At 41.2% G+C, this 24,036-nt stretch overlaps 2 protein-coding genes across 4 annotated transcripts in view; both read right to left on the bottom strand.

The window, feature by feature from the left end:
- The window catches only part of LOC311129310 (regulator of nonsense transcripts 3A-like), a gene marked incomplete at both ends in the record, with an annotated part of 47,848 nt that extends 32,809 nt beyond the window's left edge, over window positions 1–15,039 (bottom strand). Inside the window, 3 exons of the mRNA XM_084161590.1 lie at window positions 5,201–5,220; window positions 14,177–14,350; window positions 14,865–15,039. Coding sequence (XP_084017716.1) covers window positions 5,201–5,220; window positions 14,177–14,350; window positions 14,865–15,039 — 369 coding nt within the window. The remainder of the gene's footprint in view (window positions 1–5,200; window positions 5,221–14,176; window positions 14,351–14,864) is intronic.
- A 1,205-nt stretch (window positions 15,040–16,244) lies between these two features.
- LOC311130097 (cell division cycle protein 16 homolog) overlaps window positions 16,245–24,036 on the bottom strand; it is a 58,787-nt gene continuing 50,995 nt past the window's right edge. For all 3 annotated transcript variants that reach the window (XM_084162766.1, XM_084162768.1, XM_084162767.1), the window contains one exon: window positions 16,245–17,155. In XM_084162766.1, coding sequence (XP_084018892.1) covers window positions 16,896–17,155 — 260 coding nt within the window. In that variant the 3' untranslated portion in view covers window positions 16,245–16,895. The remainder of the gene's footprint in view (window positions 17,156–24,036) is intronic.

The following is a 24,036-nucleotide window of genomic DNA, read 5'->3' as shown; positions in this document are numbered from 1 at the left end:
ATATAATTATTAAATACATTGTATTCATTACTTTTGATATTACCCTAATAAAGTTTAGAAACTATTGTGACGGTTTGGTGTGGTGTGGCTATTTTTACTGCAGGCCTATAAGGCAGTGCTCACTGGTGCTCCCTCATACTCTAAGTTACTCCTATAATCTAACAATGAATTGCTTATCTTTATTAAAAATATATGCTGATTGAAAATGGACTAATTTGCCTCCTTCTGTATGACTATATCTGTATAGCAGTAGTAGCCGACAATGATAAAGAATTGCATGTCGGTATTGTGAACATGCTGCCAGCATATCTCTCTCTCTCTCAGGCTCTCTCTCTGATGGACATAAGCTAAGCTTCTCTTTGTCCTTTATATATATATTTTTTAATATTCATATCATACAGTGAGTGGACGCCTAAGCCTATAGGCCTATGCATGCAGTGCCCTGATGCATTTAGTGCTCAAATTTCCGACAGCTGAACAGTGAGGACAATTATTGTTTTAGGAAAGTAAAAACCGATAAAACAATAGGCTATGACGTTTTGAATATGCTATACATCGAAACACAACATTTGGTGTGGTGTGATGTGGATAGTCTACTGCAGGCCTATGAAGGCAGCGTGCACTAGAAGCTCCCTCGGACTACGACAGTTGAACTTTGGCTGAGGAAGAATGTTTTAGGCCTACCAAAGTTACTCCTATAATAATGCTTATCTTTATTTAAAAAATATGCTGATTGAAAATTAACGAATTAGCCTCCTTCTGTAGGCCTATATCTGTATAGCAGTAGTAGCCTAGCAGACAATGATAAAGAATTGCATGTCGGTATTATGAACACCGAGGTGGACAATTATTGTTTTAGGAAAGTAAAAAGAAATAAAACAATAGGCTATATAAAGTTTTGAATATGCTACACATCAAACCCAACTAATTGTTTTTGTAATTGTTTATAGGCTATTTTTAAGGACACTTCGCCTAACTGTGGCTCATTTGGCCAATAAGCTATTGCTTATTAATGGTGCTGGCTCTCTCTACTTTTGGTTCTTAATGGGTCTCTCGGATCCGAACGGGCACTGGTCTGTTTTTGCCTGTTTTTCAGAACGGGTCTGACTGTCCTCGGGTCCATTTGGAACGGGTCTCCATTTAAAAATAATAATAATTATGCATATCAGGTCGGGTGGGAAGGCCATGGGTCCATTTCGGAACGGGTCCAAAAAGTTGCACCCGTTCCGAAATGGACCCATGGCTTTCCCACCCAGCCCGATATGCATAAAGACCTCTAGTCTGTGGTAACTAGTGGAAACCGTTGTGCCTGTTGTTCACATGCGTATCTACCCTCTCATTGGCTAGAATGGTCCCACCTGAACTTGCCACCTCACGACTGCCTTCCATTTTTTAATAGATTTATTTTCATTCTTCGAGCGGCCACTAGAGTATCTGGTCAATATAATGGATAATCTGTTCCTGCGTTAGGTTTGGGGTGAAAAAACTTCTGCAACCTGATTAGCTGAACGCGATACACAACATCCGGGATTAGCATTCAGCCACTTTAGAGTGCCGTGCAGCCACGGCAGACCGGACAGGCACGTTTGTTCTCTGCTGAGCAAATGTTATGAACTCAATTGCCAAAAGAGCAGCACGGCAACTTGTCTTGTAGCGCTGTTTTGTACACATAATTGTCAACAAATTAATTTGCGGTCACTCCTGTCCCTGTCGCAGAATGCTTCCTTATGACTGCATGTAATAATATAGCCTACTACTAGTGATTTAACCCCACCACTTGCATTAGCCCATATCCATTGGCTACATTATTCACCTTGTTTGGTCATTGGAAATTTAGCACTAGGTTCATTAGGTTGTAACAATGAAAAGGCAGCATTGAGCATACATTTTAGTAGGGTAACCTGATTTGTATTGTATTATGAGCAGTATTTTGCCAAAACAGATTGTGATACCAAATGTGTAACTGATTCTAGTGGGGGGACAATACACTGAAAGATAATTTGTGTTGGATGGATGGACAGATTTAGGCTGTGTCGTCTTGTCTTCAGAAGATTTTATTATCTGTTTAATTTATTTGGTCTTTCACAACAGCTGATGTAAGTCATTAGAACAATTCCCATCCCCTACATTGGGCTGAAATTTAGAATAATTACTTACTGTGCTTATCTCAGCAAGAACACTACTGTTATTCCCCATATTTTATTATTTCACTTCTTACCAATTTTGCTGGTGTAATTAGGCTTTTTGAAATCTGATATGCCAACTTGTCTTTGAAAAAAAAAAGTTCAATGAGGGCTATGCATTTTTGTAAGCATTTATGGACAGTTTTGAATATAGGTTAAGTCATAACATTAGAGAATAGGCTATATTTAAATGCCCCTTAACTCAAATATCCTGTTTTGTCATTTTTGTATTGTGCACAAGCTGCTAGACAGAAACAGTAGGCATAATTGCAAAATATCTTGTCTATGTAGAGTAAGATGATGGCATGGTTTTGCAAATTAGCCTCAACTACCTGAAGATTTATATTTATTTGATTTTTCTTAAAAAGTGGGATAATTAGTCGATTGTCAAATGTCACGTGAACATATTCAAACCCCTAGTATTTGGATCAGGGGTGGGCGGCCAACACTCTTGGAGAGCTACAGTGCATTCGGAAAGTATTCAGACCTCTTGACTTTTTCCACATTTTGTTACGTTACAGCCTTATTATAAAATTGATAAAACTGTTTTTTTCCTCATCAATCTACACACAATACCCCATAATGACAAAGCAAAAACAGGTTTCTAGAAATGTTTGCAAAAACTGAAATATCACATTTACATAAGTATTCAGATCCCTTTACTCAGTACTTTGTTGAAGCACCTTTGGCAACGATTACAGTCTAGAATCTTTTTGGGTATGACGCTACAAGCTTGGCACACGTGTATTTAGGGAGTTTCTCCCATTCTTCTCTGCAGATCCTCTCAAGCTCTGTCAGGTTGGGTGGGGAGTGTCACTGCACAGCTATTTTCAGGTCTCTGGCTCTGGCTCGACCACTCAAGGACATTCAGAAACTTGTCCCGAAGCTAGTCCGGCGTTGTCTTGGCTGTGTGCTTAGGGTCGTTGTCCTGTTGGAAGGTGAACCTTCACCCCAGTCTGAGGTCCTGAGCGCTCTGGAGCAGGTTTTCATCAAGGATATCTCTGTACTTTGCTCCGTTCATCTTTCCCTCGATCCTGACAAGTCACGCAGTCCCTTCCGCTGAAAAACATCCCCACAGCATGATGATGCCACCACCATGCTTCACCGTAGGGATGGGGCCAGGTTTCCTCCAGATGTGACACTTGGAATTCAGGCCAAAGAGTTAAATCTTGGTTTCATCAGACCAGAGAATCTTGTTTCTCATGGTCTGAGAGTCCTTTAGTTGCCTTTTGGCAAACACCAAATGGGCTGTCATTTGCCTTTTACTGAGGAGTGGCTTCCGTCTGGCCACTCTACCATAAAGGTCAGGCCTGATTGGTGGAGTGCTGCAGAGATGGTTGTCCTTCTGGAAGGTTCTCCCATCTCCACAGAGGAACTCTGAAGCTCTGTCAGAGTGACCATCAGGTTCTTGTTCACCTCCCTGACCAAGGCCCTTCTCCCCCGATTGCTCAGTTTGGCCAGGCGGCCAGCTCTAGGAAGAGTATTGGTGGTTCCAAACTTCTTCCATTTAAGAATGGAGGTCGCTGTGTTCTTGGGGACCTTCAATGGTGCAGAAATTGTTTGGTACCCTTCCCCAGATCTGTGCCTCGAGACAGTCCTGTCTCGGAGCTCTAAGGACAATTCCTTCGACCTCATGGCTTGGTTTTTGCTCTGACATGCACTGTCAACTGTGGGACCTTATATAGACAGGTGTGTGCCTTTCCAAATCATGTCCAAGCAATTGAATATACCACAGGTGGACTCCAATCAAGTTGTAGAAATATCTCAAGGATGATCAATGGAAACAGGATGCACTGGAGCTCAATTTCGAGTCTCATAGCAAAGGGTCTGAATACTTATGTAAATAAGGTATTTCTGTTTTTGATTTTTAAGGCTGTAACGTAACAAAATGCTGAATGCACTGTACCTCTAGGCAGTATTTTCTACGGTCCTATTTTAGAGGGATAGTTCACCCAAATTAATTCATTATTTACATGTTGGTTTCTTATGGACAATAAGAGACTGCAATCCATCCTATGGTTAGCCACTGCCACCAACCATTAATATTAGCATGTTGTAACAAAAAAACAATGTAATTCAATGTCCCCCAGTTAGCCTACTCTAAATTCCATGCCCAAATAATCTCAAGTTTTGATTGTGTATTCAACTTTAAAATAATCCCGAATACACCTGACCTGTGATTCTATTAACGTGATCATGGGCCTAAGCAATGTGACAATATGTAGAATTACAGGAAATTAGCTTTAAAACAAAAATTATAGTGGTGGGGGGGGGGGGGGGTTACTTTGGTTAGCGGTGGAGCCATTGAAATCTCACTCCAAGCCATTTTCTAAAGTTGGCCGCCCTGGGAAAGTACACATTTTCCCAGTTTTTTCCGGCTCCTTGACATTAAATAAAGTTAAGGACGAAATCGAAGCCTATGCAGCCTGAATGGAGAATGTTGTAGGTACGAACAGGTCGACGAATGTATTGCCGGCTACATACAATGCATTTGGACGGTAAGATACGACTCAATATCGCCATCTGCCGGCATTTGGGCCATCTTTGTTACTGCATTCTACACTGAGCGTTTCGGATGTTGTTTGATTAGGCTACATAATGACATGTTCATATCTAGTTATAAACAACTTCCGTTGCCTTTGACAGGTAGGCCCAAATACAGTCAACAAAACACAAGTATGCGCTTGTTTACAGGCGCTGTTCATTGAATTTAAACTTTGGGGCACCGGTGCAGAGCTTGTCTTTGCCTTTTTAACAGAGCATGGCATAAACTACAGTAAATACATTTACATGCATAAACCTACGACAGTTTTACAGCAAATTACAGCTATATTGCTCTGTACAAACAAGCATACATCAGATCTGTTGTTGTTGACATATATTGCATGCGCCTGTCAATGCAGATCGTTGCATGCCTTCGCATCCTGCTCGCGTTCGCTGTCTGTGGTGCTGATTACCTTGCTCCTCATATCTGCGCTCGATAGCAATAACTAACACGCCATCAGTGCTCTGCCTACCTTAGTAAAGACCTCCTTCTCTTATTTCTGCTTTGAGTTGACAGAGACGGCGTCCTGTCCCCTTGGAATTTCTCTGAATTGTATCTCGACGACACTTTTCTCCCTGGCTCGGGTCATTTGGTCCTTTTCAGACCTCATCACTCCTTCTCCTGTGAAAGTAATGTCCCCTCGCGAGAGTTCCAAACGCTGTCTGCAAGAGCTGGTGCTGCTGTGTTTATGCCGTGCGCGGTCTTCTCCTTTCTCACACACCATTCCTTAAATTATTATGTAGAAGTGCGTAAAAAAAAAAGGCCTATTAGAAAACACGTTCATATAATAAGGATGACTTGGCGCAAAGAGACAAAATTATTGGGTGCAGTTAATTCGGCTACAATCGTTAATTATGAAACAGTCTTTACAGGTGTGAGCTGCGAATAGGCCTATATTTTGTTGATAGGCTGGACGGTGGTGTGCTGGTTAGTGAGAGAGTAGTGTATCTAGCCTTATAAAACCGTCACAACAGAACATAAAGGCCCAGTGCACTCAAAAACGTGATTTTGCTGTGTTTTATGTATATTTCCAAACTATGAGTTTGAAATTGTGAAATTGATGAGAATGCCCTTTTAGTGTAAGAACTATTTGAAAAGACCACATGAAATTTCAGCCTGTTTTGGTGGGATGGCAGCCTGGTTCCATATACTAGACCTAACATAGTGAATGTAAATCTGGGACACTCAAATTAGTATGATGTTACATTTGGTATTGTTACAGAAGACAGGTTACTTAAGGCAAAAACGAAAGTAGGGTGGTTGGCCTGGGTTGGTGAATAACGCAAACGTCTAGCAACCCAAAGGTTGCGTGTTAAAATCTCATCAAAGGACCACTTTTAGCTAATTAGCAACTACTTACTACTTTTGAGCTACTTTGCAACTACTTAGCATGTTAGCTAACCCTTCCCCCTCACCCCTAGCATAGCTAACATTAGCCACCTAGCTAATGTTTTTTTTTTTTTAATTTTTAATTTTTTTTAATTTTTTTAATTTTTAATTTTATTTTTTTTCGGGGGGAATGGATCAGCTTAATATTGCAGATAGATTGTATCTTCTATCAATGTAATTGTCTGCATCACTTCCAATCCCCCATGTTTTATTTTTATTTTTTATATATATATATATATATATATTCCCCTTTATTACTTTTCACCCCACCATCCTTTCCCTACTTGGAGTAAATTAGTGAACAACAACGCCCAGGCCTCTACTTCCGGTCTATACTTACTATCTACACCTTATGGACAGAGTTAATTTTACAATAATTCCATATACAGTGGGGAAAAAAAGTATTTAGTCAGCCACCAATTGTGCAAGTTCTCCCACTTAAAAAGATGAGAGAGGCCTGTAATTTTCATCATTAGGTACATGTCAACTATGACAGACAAAATGAGAAAAAAAAATCCAGAAAATCACATTGTAGGATTTTTTATGAATTTATTTGCAAATGATGGTGGAAAATAAGTATTTGGTCAATAACAAAAGTTTCTCAATACTTTGTTATATACCCCTTGTTGGCAATGACACAGGTCAAACGTTTTCTGTAAGTCTTCACAAGGTTTTCACACACTGTTGCTGGTATTTTGGCCCATTCCTCCATGCAGATCTCCTCTAGAGCAGTGATGTTTTGGGGCTGTCGCTGGGCAACACGGACTTTCAACTCCCTCCAAAGATTTTCTATGGGGTTGAGATCTGGAGACTGGCTAGGCCACTCCAGGACCTTGAAATGCTTCTTACGAAGCCACTCCTTCGTTGCCCGGGAGGTGTGTTTGGGATCATTGTCATGCTAAAAGACCCAGCCACGTTTCATATTCAATGCCCTTGCTGATGGAAGGAGGTTTTCACTCAAAATCTCACGATACATGGCCCCATTCATTCTTTCCTTTACACGGATCAGTCGTCCTGGTCCCTTTCAAAAAAACAGCCCCAAAGCATGAAGTTTCCACCCCCATGCTTCACAGTAGGTATGGTGTTCTTTGGATGCAACTCAGCATTCTTTGTCCTCCAAACACGATGAGTTGAGTTTTTACCAAAAAGTTATATTTTGGTTTCATCTGACAATATGACATTCTCCCAATCCTCTTCTGGATCATCCAAATGCACTCTAGCAAACTTCAGACGGGCTTGGACATGTACTGGCTTAAGCAGGGGGACACGTCTGGCAATGCAGGATTTGAGTCCCTGGCGTAGTGTGTTACTGATGGTAGGCTTTGTTACTTTGGTCCCATCTCTCTGCAGGTCATTCACTAGGTCCCCCCGTGTGGTTCTGGGATTTTTGCTCACCGTTCTTGTGATCATTTTGACCCCACGGGGTGAGATCTTGCGTGGAGCCCCAGATCGAGGGAGATTATCAGTGGTCTTGTATGTCTTCCATTTCCTAATAATTGCTCCCACAGTTGATTTCTTCAAACCAAGCTGCTTACCTATTGCAGATTCAGTCTTCCCAGCCTGGTGCAGGTCTACAATTTTGTTTCTGGTGTCCTTTGACAGCTCTTTGGTCTTGACCATAGTGGAGTTTGGAGTGTGACTGTTTGAGGTTGTGGACAGGTGTCTTTTATACTGATAACAAGTTCAAACAGGTGCCGTTAATACAGGTAACGAGTGGAGGACAGAGGAGCCTCTTAAAGAAGAAGTTACAGGTCTGTGAGAGCCAGAAATCTTGCTTGTTTGTAGGTGACCAAATACTTATTTTCCACCATAATTTGCAAATAAATTCATTAAAAATCCTACAATGTGATTTTCTGGAAAAAAAAATCTCAATTTGTCTGTCATAGTTGATGTGTACCTATGATGAAAATGACAGGCCTCTCTCATCTTTTTAAGTGGGAGAACTTGCACAATTGGTGGCTGACTAAATACTTTTTTCCCCCACTGTGTGTGTGTGTATATATATATATATTTTTTTTTTGCTCCTGAACTTCTTCTACTCTCAACCTCTCCGATCATTTTCATGATGTCCATCCGGTTTGCTTCTAAATACCATATCTTTCTAACTGTGCTCTTTCCCAAAAGCTCCCAAAATACAACCTATATACTTATTATGGACACAGTATGCTTACATTATTAGCTATCTTTGTTATTATTTGTTGTTATTTGTTATTAGTCCCATCCTTCAACTCTATTCAATACCTCCCATCTATCTCTTAACACCATCCATATAGGATTTCTATTTGCCATATATATTTCAACCGTACTGTGATGTTTTACAAAAGTTCTGAACCTTTCTATTCTCATTGCTTCTACAGATTGTGAATTAAAAATAAACATTTTTGCTAAAAGTATTATTGTATTATTGATTGATTGACTATGACTTTTCAGATCACCCAGTAATGCTATCTGCAAGGTTAGTTCCAGGTAAATATTGCAATCCTTTAGCCATTCCTGGACCTGTGTCCAAAAACAAGCTACAAATGGACAGAACCAAAACAAATGATCTAATGATTCTGTCTCTTCACAGCAAAATCTGCAGAGCTGGGAAGATTGTATCCCCCATATAAATAACATTCTATTGGTAGCAAGAATTTTATATAATAATTTAAATTGAAAGATTCTAATTTTTGAATCCGGTGTCGTTTTGCGTGTCAGTTCATAAACACTATGCCATGGGATCGGTACGTCAAAGATCTCTTCCCAACTATTTTGCAATCTATATGGGACGGCTGTCAATCCTTTGGTCCTTAAGTGAAACTGATATACTTTTTTATTTATCACAGTTTTCCTTAACCAATTATGTTCTTTAATGCAAGGCCGACAGACAAGTTCCTTACTTTCTCCCCCTTCAACTTTCCTCTTCCACTTTTGCGGTAAGGCTGCAATTATTTGGTTGTAATTTTGGGTAGAGCAGACATTTCCATATGTTTTTGTTAGCTGCATGTGCGACATAACTCCACCAGTCCTACCGATGATATCATTTACGAAGATTATACCTTTTTTAAACATTCTGTCAAAAAATAAAGGTTTTTTGTCAATTAGTATATTTGAATTTAACCACAATATTTGTTGCATTATTTGTTCTGTCGTTTCTGGAGGATTAAATTGAAATTGCAACCAACTTTCTATGGCTTGTTTTAGAAATAGTGACATTTGGGAGATTATTTCCTTTTCAAATAACTGACAGTGAGAGGTTGTAATCTGAATAAAGGGAAAAAGGCCTTTCTTGAACAGTGGGTGAGACAATCTTACTAATTTGCTTGAGAACCAGTTCGGATTTAAGTATAACTTTTGGATGACTGAAGATTTTAGTGATAGGTCTAATGCTTTAATATTTAATAATTTCTGTCCTCCGAATTCATATTCATTATATAAATATGCTCTTTTAATTTTGTCTGGCTTGCCGTTCCAAATAAAATTGAATATTTTTTTCTCATATAATTTAAAAAACTGTTTGCTAGGCGTAGGCAAGACCATAAGCAAATAGGTAAACTGGGATAATACTAAAGAGTTAATCAGGGTGATTTTTCCACAAATTGACAGGTATTTTCCTTTCCATGGTAGTAAGATCTTATCTATTTTTGCTAACTTTCTATTAAAATTTATTGAAGTGAGATCATTTATTTCCTTTGGGATATGTATTCCGAGTATATCCACATCACCATCAGACCATTTTATTGGTAAACTACATGGTAATGTAAAAATTGTATTTTTTAGTGATCCAATACGTAATATAGTACATTTGTCATAATTTGGTTTTAATCCAGAGAGGTTAGAAAATGTATCTAGATCCTCTATGAGGCTGTGGAGGGATTCTAGTTGTGGATCTAAAAGAAAACATGAATCATCTGCGTACAATGACACCTTTGTTTTTAAGCCCTGTATTTCTAATCCTCTGATATTATTATTGGATCTGATTTTAATAGCTAACATCTCGATGGCCACAATAAATAGATATGCCGATAGTGGACAACCTTGTTTCACTCCTCTTGACAGTTTAAAACTTTCTGAGAAATAGCCATTATTTACTATTTTACACCTAGGGTTACTATACATGATTTTGACCCATTTTATAAGAGATTCTCCAAAATTGAAATGCTCCAGGCATTTATATATAAACCCCAGTCGAACTTTATCAAATGCCTTTTCGAAGTCTGCTATGAATAGCAGGCCTGGTTTCCCATATTTTCCATAGTGTTCTATTGTTTCCAATACTTGCCTTATATTATCTCCAATGTATCTTCCATGTAAAAAACCTGTCTGATTAGAATGAATAATATCCGACAATACCTTTTTAATTCTATGCGCTATACATTTTGCTAGGATTTTTGCATCACAACACTGAAGTGTAAGGGGCCTCCAATTTTGTAAATGGACTGGATCTTTATATTTTCCACTTGTATCCTGTTTCAGTAATAATGAGATCAGACCTTCTTCTTGAGTGTCAGATAATCTACCATTTACATAGGAGTGGTTAAAACATGCTAATAACGGTCCTCTTAGTATATCAAAAAAGGTTTGGTATACCTCGATTGGTATGCCATCCAACCCTGGAGTTTTCCCGGACTTAAAGTCTTTAATTGCATCCAGAAGTTCCTCCTCTGTAATTTCACCTTCACATGAGTCTTTCTGTGTGGCTGTTAATTTGACATTATCAATAGAAAAAAAATCTCTACAATTAGCTTCAGTTAGAGGAGATGGAGGCGACGGAAAAGAAAACATATGCTTAAAGTACTTTGTTTCTTCCTTCAAAATATCATTTGGTGAATTATGGGTGACTCCGTCAATTGTAACCAGTTTCATTAAGTTCTTTTTGGTAGCATTCCTATGTTGAAGATTAAAAAAGAATTTTGTGCATTTTTCCCCATATTCCATCCAGTTTGCTTTATTTTTATAATATATTACACTTGATCTTTCTTGAATAAGTTTTTCCATTTCTTTTTGTTTTTCCTCTAATTTATTCTGAGCCTCTATGTTACAGTTTTTATTGCCATCTATCTGTTCTGTTAGACTTTCTATTTCCTTTCTTAGTATAAACTCTTTTGACCTAAATTGCTTTTGTTTTCGAGATGAGTACTGAATTGCATGGCCTCTAAAGGCACATTTAAAGGTGTCCCATACAATAAGGGGATTCGCTGTACCTATGTTATGTTGGAAAAAGTCAGTTATAAATTCCTTTGTTCTAATTATAAATAAATTATCATCCAATAGGCTTTGATTACATTTCCAATATCCTCGCCCACGTGGAAATTCAGTCAGAGTAATGTATATGCCTATTATATGATGGTCCGACCGCATTCTGTCCCCTATCAACACTTTTTTTTACTTTTGGTGCCAACGAGAATGAGAAAAGAAAGAAGTCAAGACGACTAGCTTGATTCAGTCTCCGCCATGTATATCTCACTAGATCAGCATATTTAAGCCTCCATATATCTACTAGTTCTAATGTATCCATGACATTCACAATTTCCTTAAGAGCATGTGGGTGATTGTTTGTGGTGTGATTTCCTTTTCGGTCCATTGAGCTATTTAAAACAGTATTATAATCCCCCACCATAATAATATTGTCTTGAGTTGCTTGCAGGCTTGATAATTTATTATATATATTGTCAAAGAATTGTGGATCATCATTATTTGGTCCGTAAAGGTTAATGAGCCATATCTGTTTATGGTCCAATACCATATTTAAAATAATCCATCTACCTTGCGTATCTATTTGGACAATTTGCACATTCGGATCGAAATTACTATTAATTAATATCATCACCCCTTTTGAATTTCTTTGCCCATGGGAGAAGTATATTCCCCCCCCCCCCCCCCCATTCTTTTTTCCACGCTACTTCATCTCGAATTGTTGAATGAGTTTCCTGTATACAATAGATATTATATTCCTTCTCTTTGAGCCATGTAAATATTGTTCTTCTTTTGTTATTATCAGCTAAGCCATTACAATTATAACTGTTTATACTTATTTCACCATACACCATAATGAGATACAAGTTTCAAGTCTATTTATCATTATATATGTTTGTAAATTTACCAATAAAAAAATAGCGTAATGATTGAGTGTCCATATAGCTGTACTGTGATATTTGCATTGCTACGGAGTAACCCTTCAATTGTTCTCCACTAATTCCCCCGCTAAAGCCCCTCCCCATCCCAAGTTGAGCCGTCATCCCAGTGATCAGCATCCCACCCACGTCCCTCCGTATCCCTAAGGCCCCGAGAGGCCAGGACCCATCCATCGAAAACAGCACACAGTGCCACCAACAAAACAGAAGCAGATTAACCGCCAAAAGCATTTCCAATGCTTTCACCTCATATATATATATATAACTATTATTTATTTATTTATTATGCATATCCTATTTTCCATCATTATCAATTAATATGCGTAATAATGTCGGCAGTTCACGCATAGGATTCTAACATATAACCCGGATTGCCATTGTATTACATTTAATTCATTGACAAGCAATTATTATCCTAGCAAATAATTCCCGCGGTCCATCCCATATCCCCACCCCCCCACAACAGATGCCAGACAAGCACACACGCACATACTCACATACTCCAACACACTCAACCCCCCTCCTCCACAATCCACCATAAAATCAGATACTCAACGGCTGTTATATCCCAGAGCCCAACCCGAGAAATAACTTGATCTACGAGTGCACATACAGTTAAAGCTGATTGAGAAAGCATGCAGATTGAGCAGAAATTGATAACAATGTGAGATTTGATTAATCTACTTAATCTATGTCAAGTCCTAGGTGATGGAGATCAGATCCACCCTCTTCACCTGAGACACAAACACTCTGATCCCCTGTTGTAACCATTTTCCCAAGCATCTCCATGCGGTCAGACCTTTGATTATTTTGTGCCACCTGGGCCACAATGATAAACCCCCTCTCTGATTGTCCGAGTGTGACCCCCTCCCCATGGGTTACTGCAGCCAGTGTTGCCAGCACTGCCACTACCTGGGTGGGCGTACCCCACTGGAATCCCCACCGGCTAGGTAAAAGGTCGTCAAGGTTCTCATTAGCAGCTTTGAGAATTTCCTTGTATATTATGCTCTCCCATCAGGGGGCTCTGGCTTTGTAGGACCAACCCTGCCAGGCAGGCTCAGAATCTTGAGGGGGCGGTGCTGCTCAAGTAGGTCTCTGACCGCATTTATTTCTCTGTTTAGGCTGCATATTCACAGCAGGTCCATAAAATAGATGGGAACTTCTCTTTGGTGTATGGGTCGCTCAGGTGGGTGTCCAGGTTATAGGGTTAGGGATCTTTCCATCATGATAGGACAATGAATAATTAGATTAAATGTTAGCATTAGCCACCTAGCTAACGTTAACCACAACAAATTGCAATTCGTAACATATCATACAAAATGGATGGACATTCACAAATTAATAAATGCCATATCATACTAATTGGAGTGTCCCGGATTTAAGTTTACTATGTTAAGTCTACCCCTGAGTCCAGGTTGGGGATGGAGTTTTGGCCTCCCTGTAGTTTACTGTCTGACCTCACCAGGCAGTAAAATTAGTTAATAGACCAATAAGAAAGAGTTCCAAACCTATTTGCCAATAACAGAGTTTTCAGTTTTCCCATCCCCACTAGGACCACTCCCACAGCCCTAGCAAAATTCTTGCTTGATAAATTACTCTTGCTAAGAAGCTGTTTGTTTATTTTAGACCATTTTGATTGAAAACTATCACAGTAAGGTACTTAATTACCCAGAAATGATTTTGAGATAAAAACAGCTACATTGGGCCTTTAATAACATTTTTAAAGATGTACTGTGTCCTTTCCCTGGACATTCTTAGCAATAAAGGATAACATCAGTGACATTCATAAGGGAAATCAACATTCTCAAAGATCTTAAGAAACTAAATTAGCATGTTGGTTCCTCATGGACCTCAGTACGCCGGCCATGCGTCCGATGTTGCTGGCAGTCCTACAGTATAGAGGCAAATCTCTCTCCGCAGACTGTCCCCCGTCCGTCACCTCTAGCCGCATGTGGGAGTCTCATCCCCGTCTGAGTCGCTGTCTCTCTCCCTGCAGCTGGGCTTGAGGATAGAGTGCGGCAGGCAGAGCGGGCTGGCGGTGGTCGTGGTGCTGAAAGTGCTCCACGCGTCCGGGCTGGAAGGCTGGCTTATAGACCGCCCATAGCTGTCACGGTACGGAACTGCATATAGAGCAGAGATTAACTGTAATGACCATATCAAAGTGATCACTCACAGGTGTCTGCACTCGCAATTAATTTACATTAATGTCTACTAGCCGTTTAACAGGATTTTATTTATAATAATATAATATGCCATTTAGCAGATGCTTTTATCCAAAGCGACTTACAGTCATGTGTGCATACATTTTTACGTATGGGTGGTCCTGGGGATCGAACCCACTACCCTGGCGTTACAAGCGCCATGCTCTACCAATTGAGCTACTAATAGCTTAACACATCAGCCTAAGCCTATTGCCTAAACACTATATATTTTAAAACACCAATAAATTACAATCAACAATGCTAAAATAGAAAATAGGGTGTGTTAGCCCCTTACAATGCGCTTTAAGTACTTCGAGAAGCATCTACATGTGACTGGTGGCTACTCACAATATAGTGCCCCCTGTTATATATACTTTATTTCTCCAAACTTTCAGATAAAGTCATTGAGTGACAATCCTCTCTCCTTACTCACCACTGAGGAAGGTCTGTTTGCCGCTGCTGGTCTCCACACAGAGCTGAGGCGAGGGTCTCTCTGGGGTAGACACAGAGCTCTTGAGACTGGGGACGAAGGTGGAGCAGGTGTCCAAGTCCCGACACACCCTCTCCTGGGTGTAGGTGATGGAGGACTTAGACGGAGTGCAGCCCATTACTACCCCTTCTGCTTGCTGCTACTATACTCCATGAGGAAAGGAGCACTCACTACATGTGTTCTGCTGAGAGCCTGAGTGGGGGAGGAGAGAGGGTGAAAGAGAGGGGCGAGAGGAAGGCTAGTAGAGTGGAGTAGGTGAGCTTTATAGGAGGTGTGTCTGTGTGTGAGAGAGGATAGAGAGGGAGAGCGAGATAAGTGGAGTGGTTGAGAGCGACAACTCTGGTGGTTGTCAGGGGTGCAGCTAGAATAGTTGCTTTAGTTGTCAGGAAGAAGACCGAGTGGAGAGTAGTAGCCAGCCCTCATTTGAAGCAGCACAAGGAGAATTCTCAGAAATTAAATATCATCCCTCCCTTCCATCTGACCTTTAAAGACCTTTATGTGTGTTTGTGACGTTTTGCCTCAGCTCTCCAATGAGACGGTGTCACACAAACACAACCCGAAACTTGCTTTTCTCTATTACATGGCTGTGAGTAGGCTTGAGCACTATATCCCGACAGCTCTTGAGATTATGTAAAACAAATACACACACACACACACACACACACACACACACACTGAGCATCACTTTAGTCGATGGTGAGGACACACAAGAGGTGGAGGAAGTGGTTAAGTAGGGTCCAAATAAGGGCATGGTACGCTTATCAGTAACAATCATTGGGCTCGGCTGCTTGAAATTCATGGAAAAATGAACGCCCACTTGTTTATCGACCAAGATCATTACTTGGAACAGGAACCATTGATTTAGGTTCTATTCGATGCCATTATGTATTTGTGTCTGTCCTAGCTTCTGTTTGGGTGTGCGTAACTCCCATCAACCATGATTATTTATGAAACTGAAGTTCAAGGGGGCTGTGCATAATGTGTAGTGTGTTGACTTACAATGAGATTTAGTTTTTACCATCAAATTGATGTAGCCATGTAGGTGTTGCATAATTACACAATATTGATAACGCAAATAGGTTGACGAGTTGACACAATGTACTGTATAATTACCATATCAATAACACTAGGGGAAGTTTAAAATATTGGGGTCTGTTGACAAACTTCACCTCTCAAGGGTTTTTTGTTTCTGAAATTAACAGTTAAATTCAAGGGACAATTGAAAACATGAGATCTTCATCTCCCTGTCAATGCTTTGAATTATTACTATATCAAGAGACAAAGTGTGCCAGGATTTCAATGATCACACAGAATAAAATAATATAAAAATATAAATGTATGGTTTATTGTAGGAATTACCAGTAAATCTTTTCATCAAAAAGTTCTGGCATTCAGACAGTTTTGTTTATTCAAAGTTAAAATCCACAGGTATGCAACCCACATGTTCCTGCTAGGAGGCAGGGATACAGGGCACAGTCAGTTGTGGAGTTCAAAGGTGTTGCTGCTGCATTAATTCCGTTCAGTCAAGCATCCAAGGACAATGTCTCTGCTTTCCCCACTTTTCCCCATTTCTTCAGACTACCTGCCTGAGCCCCAATTCCAAACCAAATCGCTCACCCCACATCCCTGGGCCCTTGTCAACTTCCCCTTGTGAATCTGAAAGGATTGGATTATTGGGAGCAATATTAATTCAGACAAAAAAATATATATATATTTTACAATACGGTATTGAGTGTGACGTCGTCTTTTTCAACAAAACCAGTTGGACTAGAGCTCAAATTTATGCAAAAAGCTCTGCCTTACCTTCTATTAAGCTTTGCCTAGTTTCTTCCCCACCGCTTAGGCTACACCAATCCAATAATTTAAAATCCAAGAGGGGAAGTCGACAAGAAACCTAAAGATAAGTGCCAAAGGTCTGGTTTGGAATTGATCCCACAACCGGTCACTACGTCGATCAAGTCATCATCAATGACATCACGTGCTGGTGTCGGACATCGAGGTCTCAAGCATCATGTCGCTCTCATACATGTCACACTCCAGAGGCAGCGAGCGCCGCAGGGGCGTGTCCAACGAGGCCTTGTCCAGATTGGACGGAGGCGTCTCCAGGGCCATGATGCCGCTCTCCTCCAGAAGTGGCGTGGCTCGAGGGTCACTGGGTTCCGTTGACATGTTCAGCATCTTCATCAACGCTGGTGTGCTCAGCTTCCCGCGGACTTTGTCCTTTATGTCCGTCCCTGAAAGACACATATTACTATTAAATGCTGTATATACTATCAGTGTTCAGGGTCTTAACCACCTTATTCTTATAGTCGGTCTGTGAAGAACTCCCTGCTCCCTCAGTCATGAGTTGTGGTATCAAACCGGTGAAAGTCTGCACACGCAACGCTCTCTCCATCCTTTGGATTCCAGCGCAGCTACACTATGGCACCTTTTGAACATTATCCAGTGTTCTTTTCCTATATTTTGAAGTTCTACATGAGTATTTCTTCAATATGTCATAATATCTGACCGTATTATGTCAGTTGTATATATCGCCACAGTTATCCCAAGTTATAACTCCTTGCAACATTCCACCATGTGCTAGCTTGCCTTGCTAATTTATAATGGTTAGCCCTATGCTAGTTACACTACATGACCAAAAGTATGTGGACAACTTCTCGTTGAACATCTCATTCCAAAATCATGTGCATTAATATGGAGTTGGTCCCCCCTTTGCTGCTATAACAGCCTCCACTCTTCTGGGAAGGCTTTCCACTAGATGTTGGAACATTGCTGCGGGGACATGCTTCAATTCAGCCACAGGAGCATTAGTGAGGTTTTGGGCAATTAGGCCTGGCTGGCAATGGGCGTTCCAATTCATCCCAAAGGTGTTCGATGGGGTTGAGATCAGGGCTCTGTGCAGGCCAGTCGTTCTTCCACACTGATCTCGACAAACCATTTCTGTATGGAACTCGCTTTGTGCACGGGGGCATTGTCATGCTGAAACATTTAAGGGCCTTCCCCAAACTGTTGCCACAAAGTTGGTAGCACAGAATTGTCTAGAATGTCATTGTATTTAAGATTTCCCTTCACTGGAACTAAAAAACAGCTCCAGACCATTATTCCTCCTCCACCAAACTTTACAGTTGGCACTATGCATTGGGGCAGGTAGCATTCTCTTGGCATCCGCCAAACCCAGATTCATCGGTTGTACTGCCAGATGGTGAAGCGTGATTCATTACTTCAGAGAACGCGTTTCCAATGCTCCAGAGAACAATGGCGGCGAGCTTTACACTACTCCAGCCAACGCTTGGAATTACGCATGGTGATCTTAGGCTTGTGTGCGGCTGCTCGGCCATGGAAACCCATTTCATGAAGCTCCCGACAAACAGTTATTGTGCTGACCTTGCTTCCAGAGGTAGTTTGGAACTCGGTAGCGAGTGTTGCACTCGGCGGTCCCATTCTGTGAGCTTGTGTGGCCTACCAGTTCGTGGCTGAGCCATTGTTGCTCCTAGACGATTCCACGTCATAATAACAGCACTTACAGTTGACCGGGGCAGCTCTAGCAGGGCAGAAATTTGACGAACTGCGTTGTTGGAAAGGTGGCATCCTATGACTGAGCTCCATCCTACTGCCAATGTTCGTCTATGGAGATAGTATGGCTGTGTGCTCAATTTTATACACCTGTCAGCAACGGGTGTGGCTGAAATAGCCGAATCCACTAATTTGAAGGGGTGTCCATATACTTTTGTGTATATATATATATATATATATATATATATATATATATATATACACACACACACACACATATAGTGTAAATGTACTTCTCTAGCTCTGCCCTTTCTGGCATCTTCATGGAATGTCAGCCATACAGAGCTGTTACCAATGATTGTATATATATATATATATGAATGGACAAAGCCATCGATCACGTGACATCATTCATTCCTATGTGAAGACTCAATAGCGCATTGAAGCCAAATGAAGTCGGTTAAGATGGTGTCTCATGGAGACTACATGTGCAGTTTGAGCTACTCCAGGAAGTGACAAAGGCTAGCTCAGTGCTGCCCCCTCTCGTTGAGTAACTCAAATGGCACGCTGCCATTAGCAACTAAATTATAACTTCTGTATGCGTTTTTGTAAAAAATCAGTTCAAGGACATACATCTGGTGTATTAAAAGCAATTATTGGGACGGTACCACGATTGTCTTTGAAACATTTTATTTACACAAAGATTGCCATTTTTCCATTCACTATAAATGGGGGATCCTGTTTTCTGCTAACAATGTCTGCAGTACCACGGTCGGCCTTGAAAGTCTGTGGCTTCAATGAGAGGGGACAGTTGTTCTCCCCTGGCTGTTACAGGGATCTCCCGCCATTTAGTGGCACAATTTATTATGCCAACTAAAAAATATGCATATTCCTTATAGGGTGAATTGCAACTATCGATGGCCACAAGATTAAATCACCAGCTGAGCTCTCGTCAAACCATCAATCAATGTACCTCTCCCTAAAGCGGACGTCGGGGTGTACTCAGTCCTGATTGCTGCCAAAAATGTTCATGACCATTTCGCCCTCTGGTAGATCTCGTTGGAACAACTTAATCCTGCCATTTTAGCAGAATAAGGGTGATTTATCTATTTCACAATCATTCCATAAAACTGACAAAATATTTCATTTCCTCGTTTACCATGGCATATCTACTACTATGGCAATGTAGCCTACCCTACACATTTTATGAATGGAAATATCATGGTGTAGGATATATTTTTTACCGTTTCCGATTTATATGTAATCCATTAAAAAAAGGGGGAAAAGGAAATATTCCTGAACTGTAGGCTACACATTTCAAACTAAATCTTGCGTTGTATTTATAAAATTATATTGTATTCTAATAGTTATTTTTAAATCAACTGATCACTTCATATCATTATACGCAGACAATTTCTTAAAATCTAGATAATGCATCTCAAATCACTCCCAACGCATTGAAGAACATAGTTAAAATTCATCTAACCAAAATCAGCCTTACTACCTCTCAAAACCCTGATGGAGGACTACATCTCTACTTACGGAATCGCAATCGTTTCCCATTTTAAATATTTGGGAGTAGATATTTCCTTCCTTAGATAAAACCACTGGCAGAAACTTTCACAGAACGCTCAAATCAATTAAATCAGACCTCAGTAGATGGACTGAGTAGTGGTCCTCTGTAGCTCAGCTGGTAGAGCACGTCACTTGAAACGCCAAGGTAGTGGGTTTGATCGCTGCAACTCCCGCACAATCTCGGGAGAGGCGAAGGTCGAGAGCCATGTGTCCTATGAAACACGACCCTGCCATGCCGCACTGCTTCTTGACACACTGCTCGCTTAACCCGGAAGCCAGCTGCACCAATATGTCGGAGGAAACACCATACAACTGCCGACTGTGTCAGCGTGCATGCACTCGGCCCAACACAGGAGTCGCTAGAGCATCCCAGCCGGCCAAACCCTCCCCGAACCCGGACGACACTGGGCCAATTGTGCGCCACCTCATTGGTCTCCCGGTCACGGCCGGCTGCGACACAGCCCGGGATCGAACCCGGATCTGTAGTGAAGCCTCAAGCACTGCGATGCAGTGCCTTAGACCGCTGCGTCACTCGGGAGGCCCTCCATTTATGTTTTGAGGTTGGACTTTAGCACGTATAGCTCGTTAGCACGTAGGGCGCACCAGTTGGTGTCACCTCGTTAGTCAGTATGTGTTACACCGGTGCTGGTTGCCATCTTGTTAGTGGGAAGGCGCTTCACCTGTGCTGGCCCAGGTGCTATTTAAGAGCGGCTGGCCCAGTGCTCCAGTTGTCTTGATAGATGTGGAGGGTTAACACCTTTAGTTTGCTTTCCCTATTTTGATTTCTAGACAAACAATCCTTTATCTGATTTCCCTGATTTTGTTTTGCTCCAGCTTTTTGGTTTGCTTCCTGTCTTTAAGTTTGGTGTGGGTTTTTCTTTTGATTGCCGCCTCTTGGGCAAATTTATTGGGCACTCACGGTGGGTCTCTTAGGTTCCAGTTGTTGTTCTTAGTCAACTTTCAGTGGACACCCCCCCATGAGTGTCTTTCAGAACCCTTTCTAAAACCCCACCTGTTTCATTTTGGTTGTTGGTCAATGACTCTTTCTTAGTTCCCCCTTCTGTTTGAGCGACATTTTTGGTTTTCTTGCTGGGGATCGTAACACCTATAAGTGGTCTTCACTGATTTATCCCATAAACAATGTAAAATACGCTTTGGTCCCATTATTGCTCACACAATTTCTATTTGGTGCAAAATTGAAAAACAATGTAACTGGGAATCAAAATGGCATGCCCATACTCCAATATTTTTCAATAATGTCTTGAGGGCGTGTGCTTTTGCATCCCCCCAATGGTCCAAATGTGGAATCTGTACCCTTGCCAATATCACGGACAGTAATGGTTTGAGAACCTTCCATGATTTGAAAAGAGACATTACCAGGCAACTCCTTTTTTCTATATTTAAAACTTCGGTCAGCTGTGCTGGCCTCTGGGGTCCCTCGGGAAACCCAATTACCAGGCCATCCAATGATGGGATTTATTAATAAATCCCATGGGCTCCAGAAATCACTTATCTTTATAACATTTTAACAACTTTTGGAAAGCTGTTGGCTGGGAGGGGTTGGGAGATCGGGGGTGGAGGCCCACTTTTTTTCTCCATTCTGTATATATTGAATTTAGAATCTCATCAATACTTTGTAGTTATGTACCGTTGTTTGTTTTCTTATTCTGAGTGGCAGTCCACAGGTACAATGTGTAAAATAATGAATTGACAATATATTAACAGAATATTAACTGATACATATTGTACCCTGTAACCCCCCCCCAAAAAAAAAGTCACAAAAAGAATTTGCTAAACAATGTTATATTCTTCCATTTATCTTTTTCCTATTTCGATTTTGTTGTTCCTGATAGGATGTTAATTAATTGGGGTGGAAATGGTGAATGCAGACAATGACCATTTCCGCTGTCTAGTATCAAGATGGCTTGACACCGTAACAACGTCAGATCAGATGGTCTGCTACACTGAACAAAAATATAAACGCAACATGTAACGTGTTGGTCCCATGTTTCATGAGCTGAAATAAAAGATTGCAGAAATATTACATTCGCACAAAAAGCTTCTCTAAAATGTTGCACCTATTTGTTTACATCCCTGTTAGTATTTCTCCTTTGCCAAGATAATCCATCCACTTGACAAGTGTGGCATATCAAGAAGCTGATTAAACAGCATGATCATTACACAGGTGCACCTTGTGCTGGGGACAAAAGGCCACACTAAAATGTGCAGTTTTGTCACACAACACAATGCCACCGATGTCTCAAGTTTTGAGGGAGCGTGCAATTGGCATGCTGACTGCAGGAATGTCCACCAGAGCTGTTGCATGATAATTTCTCTACCATAAGCCGCCTCAAAATGTCATTTTTGAGAATATGGCGTACATCCAATCGGTCTCACAACCACAGACCATGTGTAACCACGCCAGCCCAGGACCTCCACATCCGGCTTCTTCACCTGCGGGATCGTCTGAAACAGTCTCAGGGAAGCTCATCTGCGTGCTCGTCGTCCTCACCAGGGTCTTGACCTGACTGCAGTTCGGCGTCGTAAATCGACTTCAGCTGGCAAATGCTCACCTTCGATGGCCACTGGCACGCTGGAGAAGTGTGCTATTCACGGATGAATCCCGGTTTCAACTGTACCGGGCAGATTGCAGACAGCATGTATGGCGTCATGTGGGCGAGCAGTTTGATATCAACATTGTGAACAGAGTGCCCATGGTGGGGTTATGGTATGGGCAGGCATAAGCTACGGAGAATGAACACAATTGCATTTTATCGATGGCAATTTCAATGCACAGAGATATTGGACGAGATCCTGAGGCCCATTGTCGTGCAAATTATCCGCCACCATCACCTCGTGTTTCAACATGATAATGCACAGCCCCATGACGCAAGGATCTGTATACATTTCTTCCATGGCCTGCATACTCACCAGACATGTCACCCATTGAGCCTGTTTGGGATGCTCTGGATCGACGTGTACGACAGCATGTACCAGTTTCTGCCAATATCCAGAAACTTTGCACAGCCATTGAAGAGTGGAACAACATTCCACAGGCCACAATCAACAGCCTGATCAGCTCTATGCAAAGGAGAGATGTGTTGGAGCTGCATGAGGCAAATGGTCGTCACACAAGATACTGACTCATTTTCTGATCCACGCCCCTACCTTTTTTAAAAAGGTATTTGACAAACAGATGCATATCTGTATTCCTAGTCATGTACAATCCATAGATTAGGGCCTAATGAATTTATTTCAATTGACGGATTTCCTCATATGAACTGTAACTCCATAAAATCTTTGAAATTGTTGCATGTTGTGTTTATACTTTTGTTCAGTGTAGTTTATTCCGCTGTTGTTTTCGTTGCAACCAAACTGCAAACTGGCTCTAACCAGAATCGAAATAGGAGTGGGAGGCCCCGTTGCACAACTGAGCAAGAGGACAAATATTTTAGTGTAGTTTGAGAAACAGACGCCTCACAGGTCCTCAACTGGCAGCTTCATTAAATAGTACCTGCAAAACACCAGTCTCAACATCAACAGTGAAGAGGCGACTCCAGGATGCTGACTTTCTAGGCAGAGTTGCAAAGAAAAAGCCATCTCTCAGACTGGCCAATAAATAAAAAAAGTCTGAGATATGGCTTTTTCTTTGCAACTCTGCCTTGAAGGTCAGCATCCCGGAGTCGCCTCTTCACTGACGTTGAGACTGGTGTTTTGTGAGTACTATTTAATGAAGCTGCCAGTTGAGGACCTGTGAGGCGTCTGTTTCTCAAACTACACTCATATATTTGTCCTTATGCTCAGTTGTGCACCGGGGCCTCTCACTCCTCTTTCTATTCTGGATAGAGCCAGTTTGCGCTGTTCTGTGAAGGGAGTAGTACACAGCGTTGTACGAGATCTTCAGTTTCTTGGCAATTTCTCGCATGGAATAGCCTTCATTTCTCAGAACAAGAATAGACTGACGAGTTTCAGAAGAAAGTTATTTGTTTCTGGCCATTTTGAGCCTGTAATCGAACCCACAATTGCT

Source organism: Coregonus lavaretus (assembly GCF_964263955.1).
Source record: "Coregonus lavaretus genome assembly, chromosome: 5".
NCBI lineage: Eukaryota > Metazoa > Chordata > Actinopteri > Salmoniformes > Salmonidae > Coregonus > Coregonus lavaretus.
Note: the sequence above shows the minus strand (reverse complement) of the source record. Positions and strands in the feature narration are given on the sequence as shown.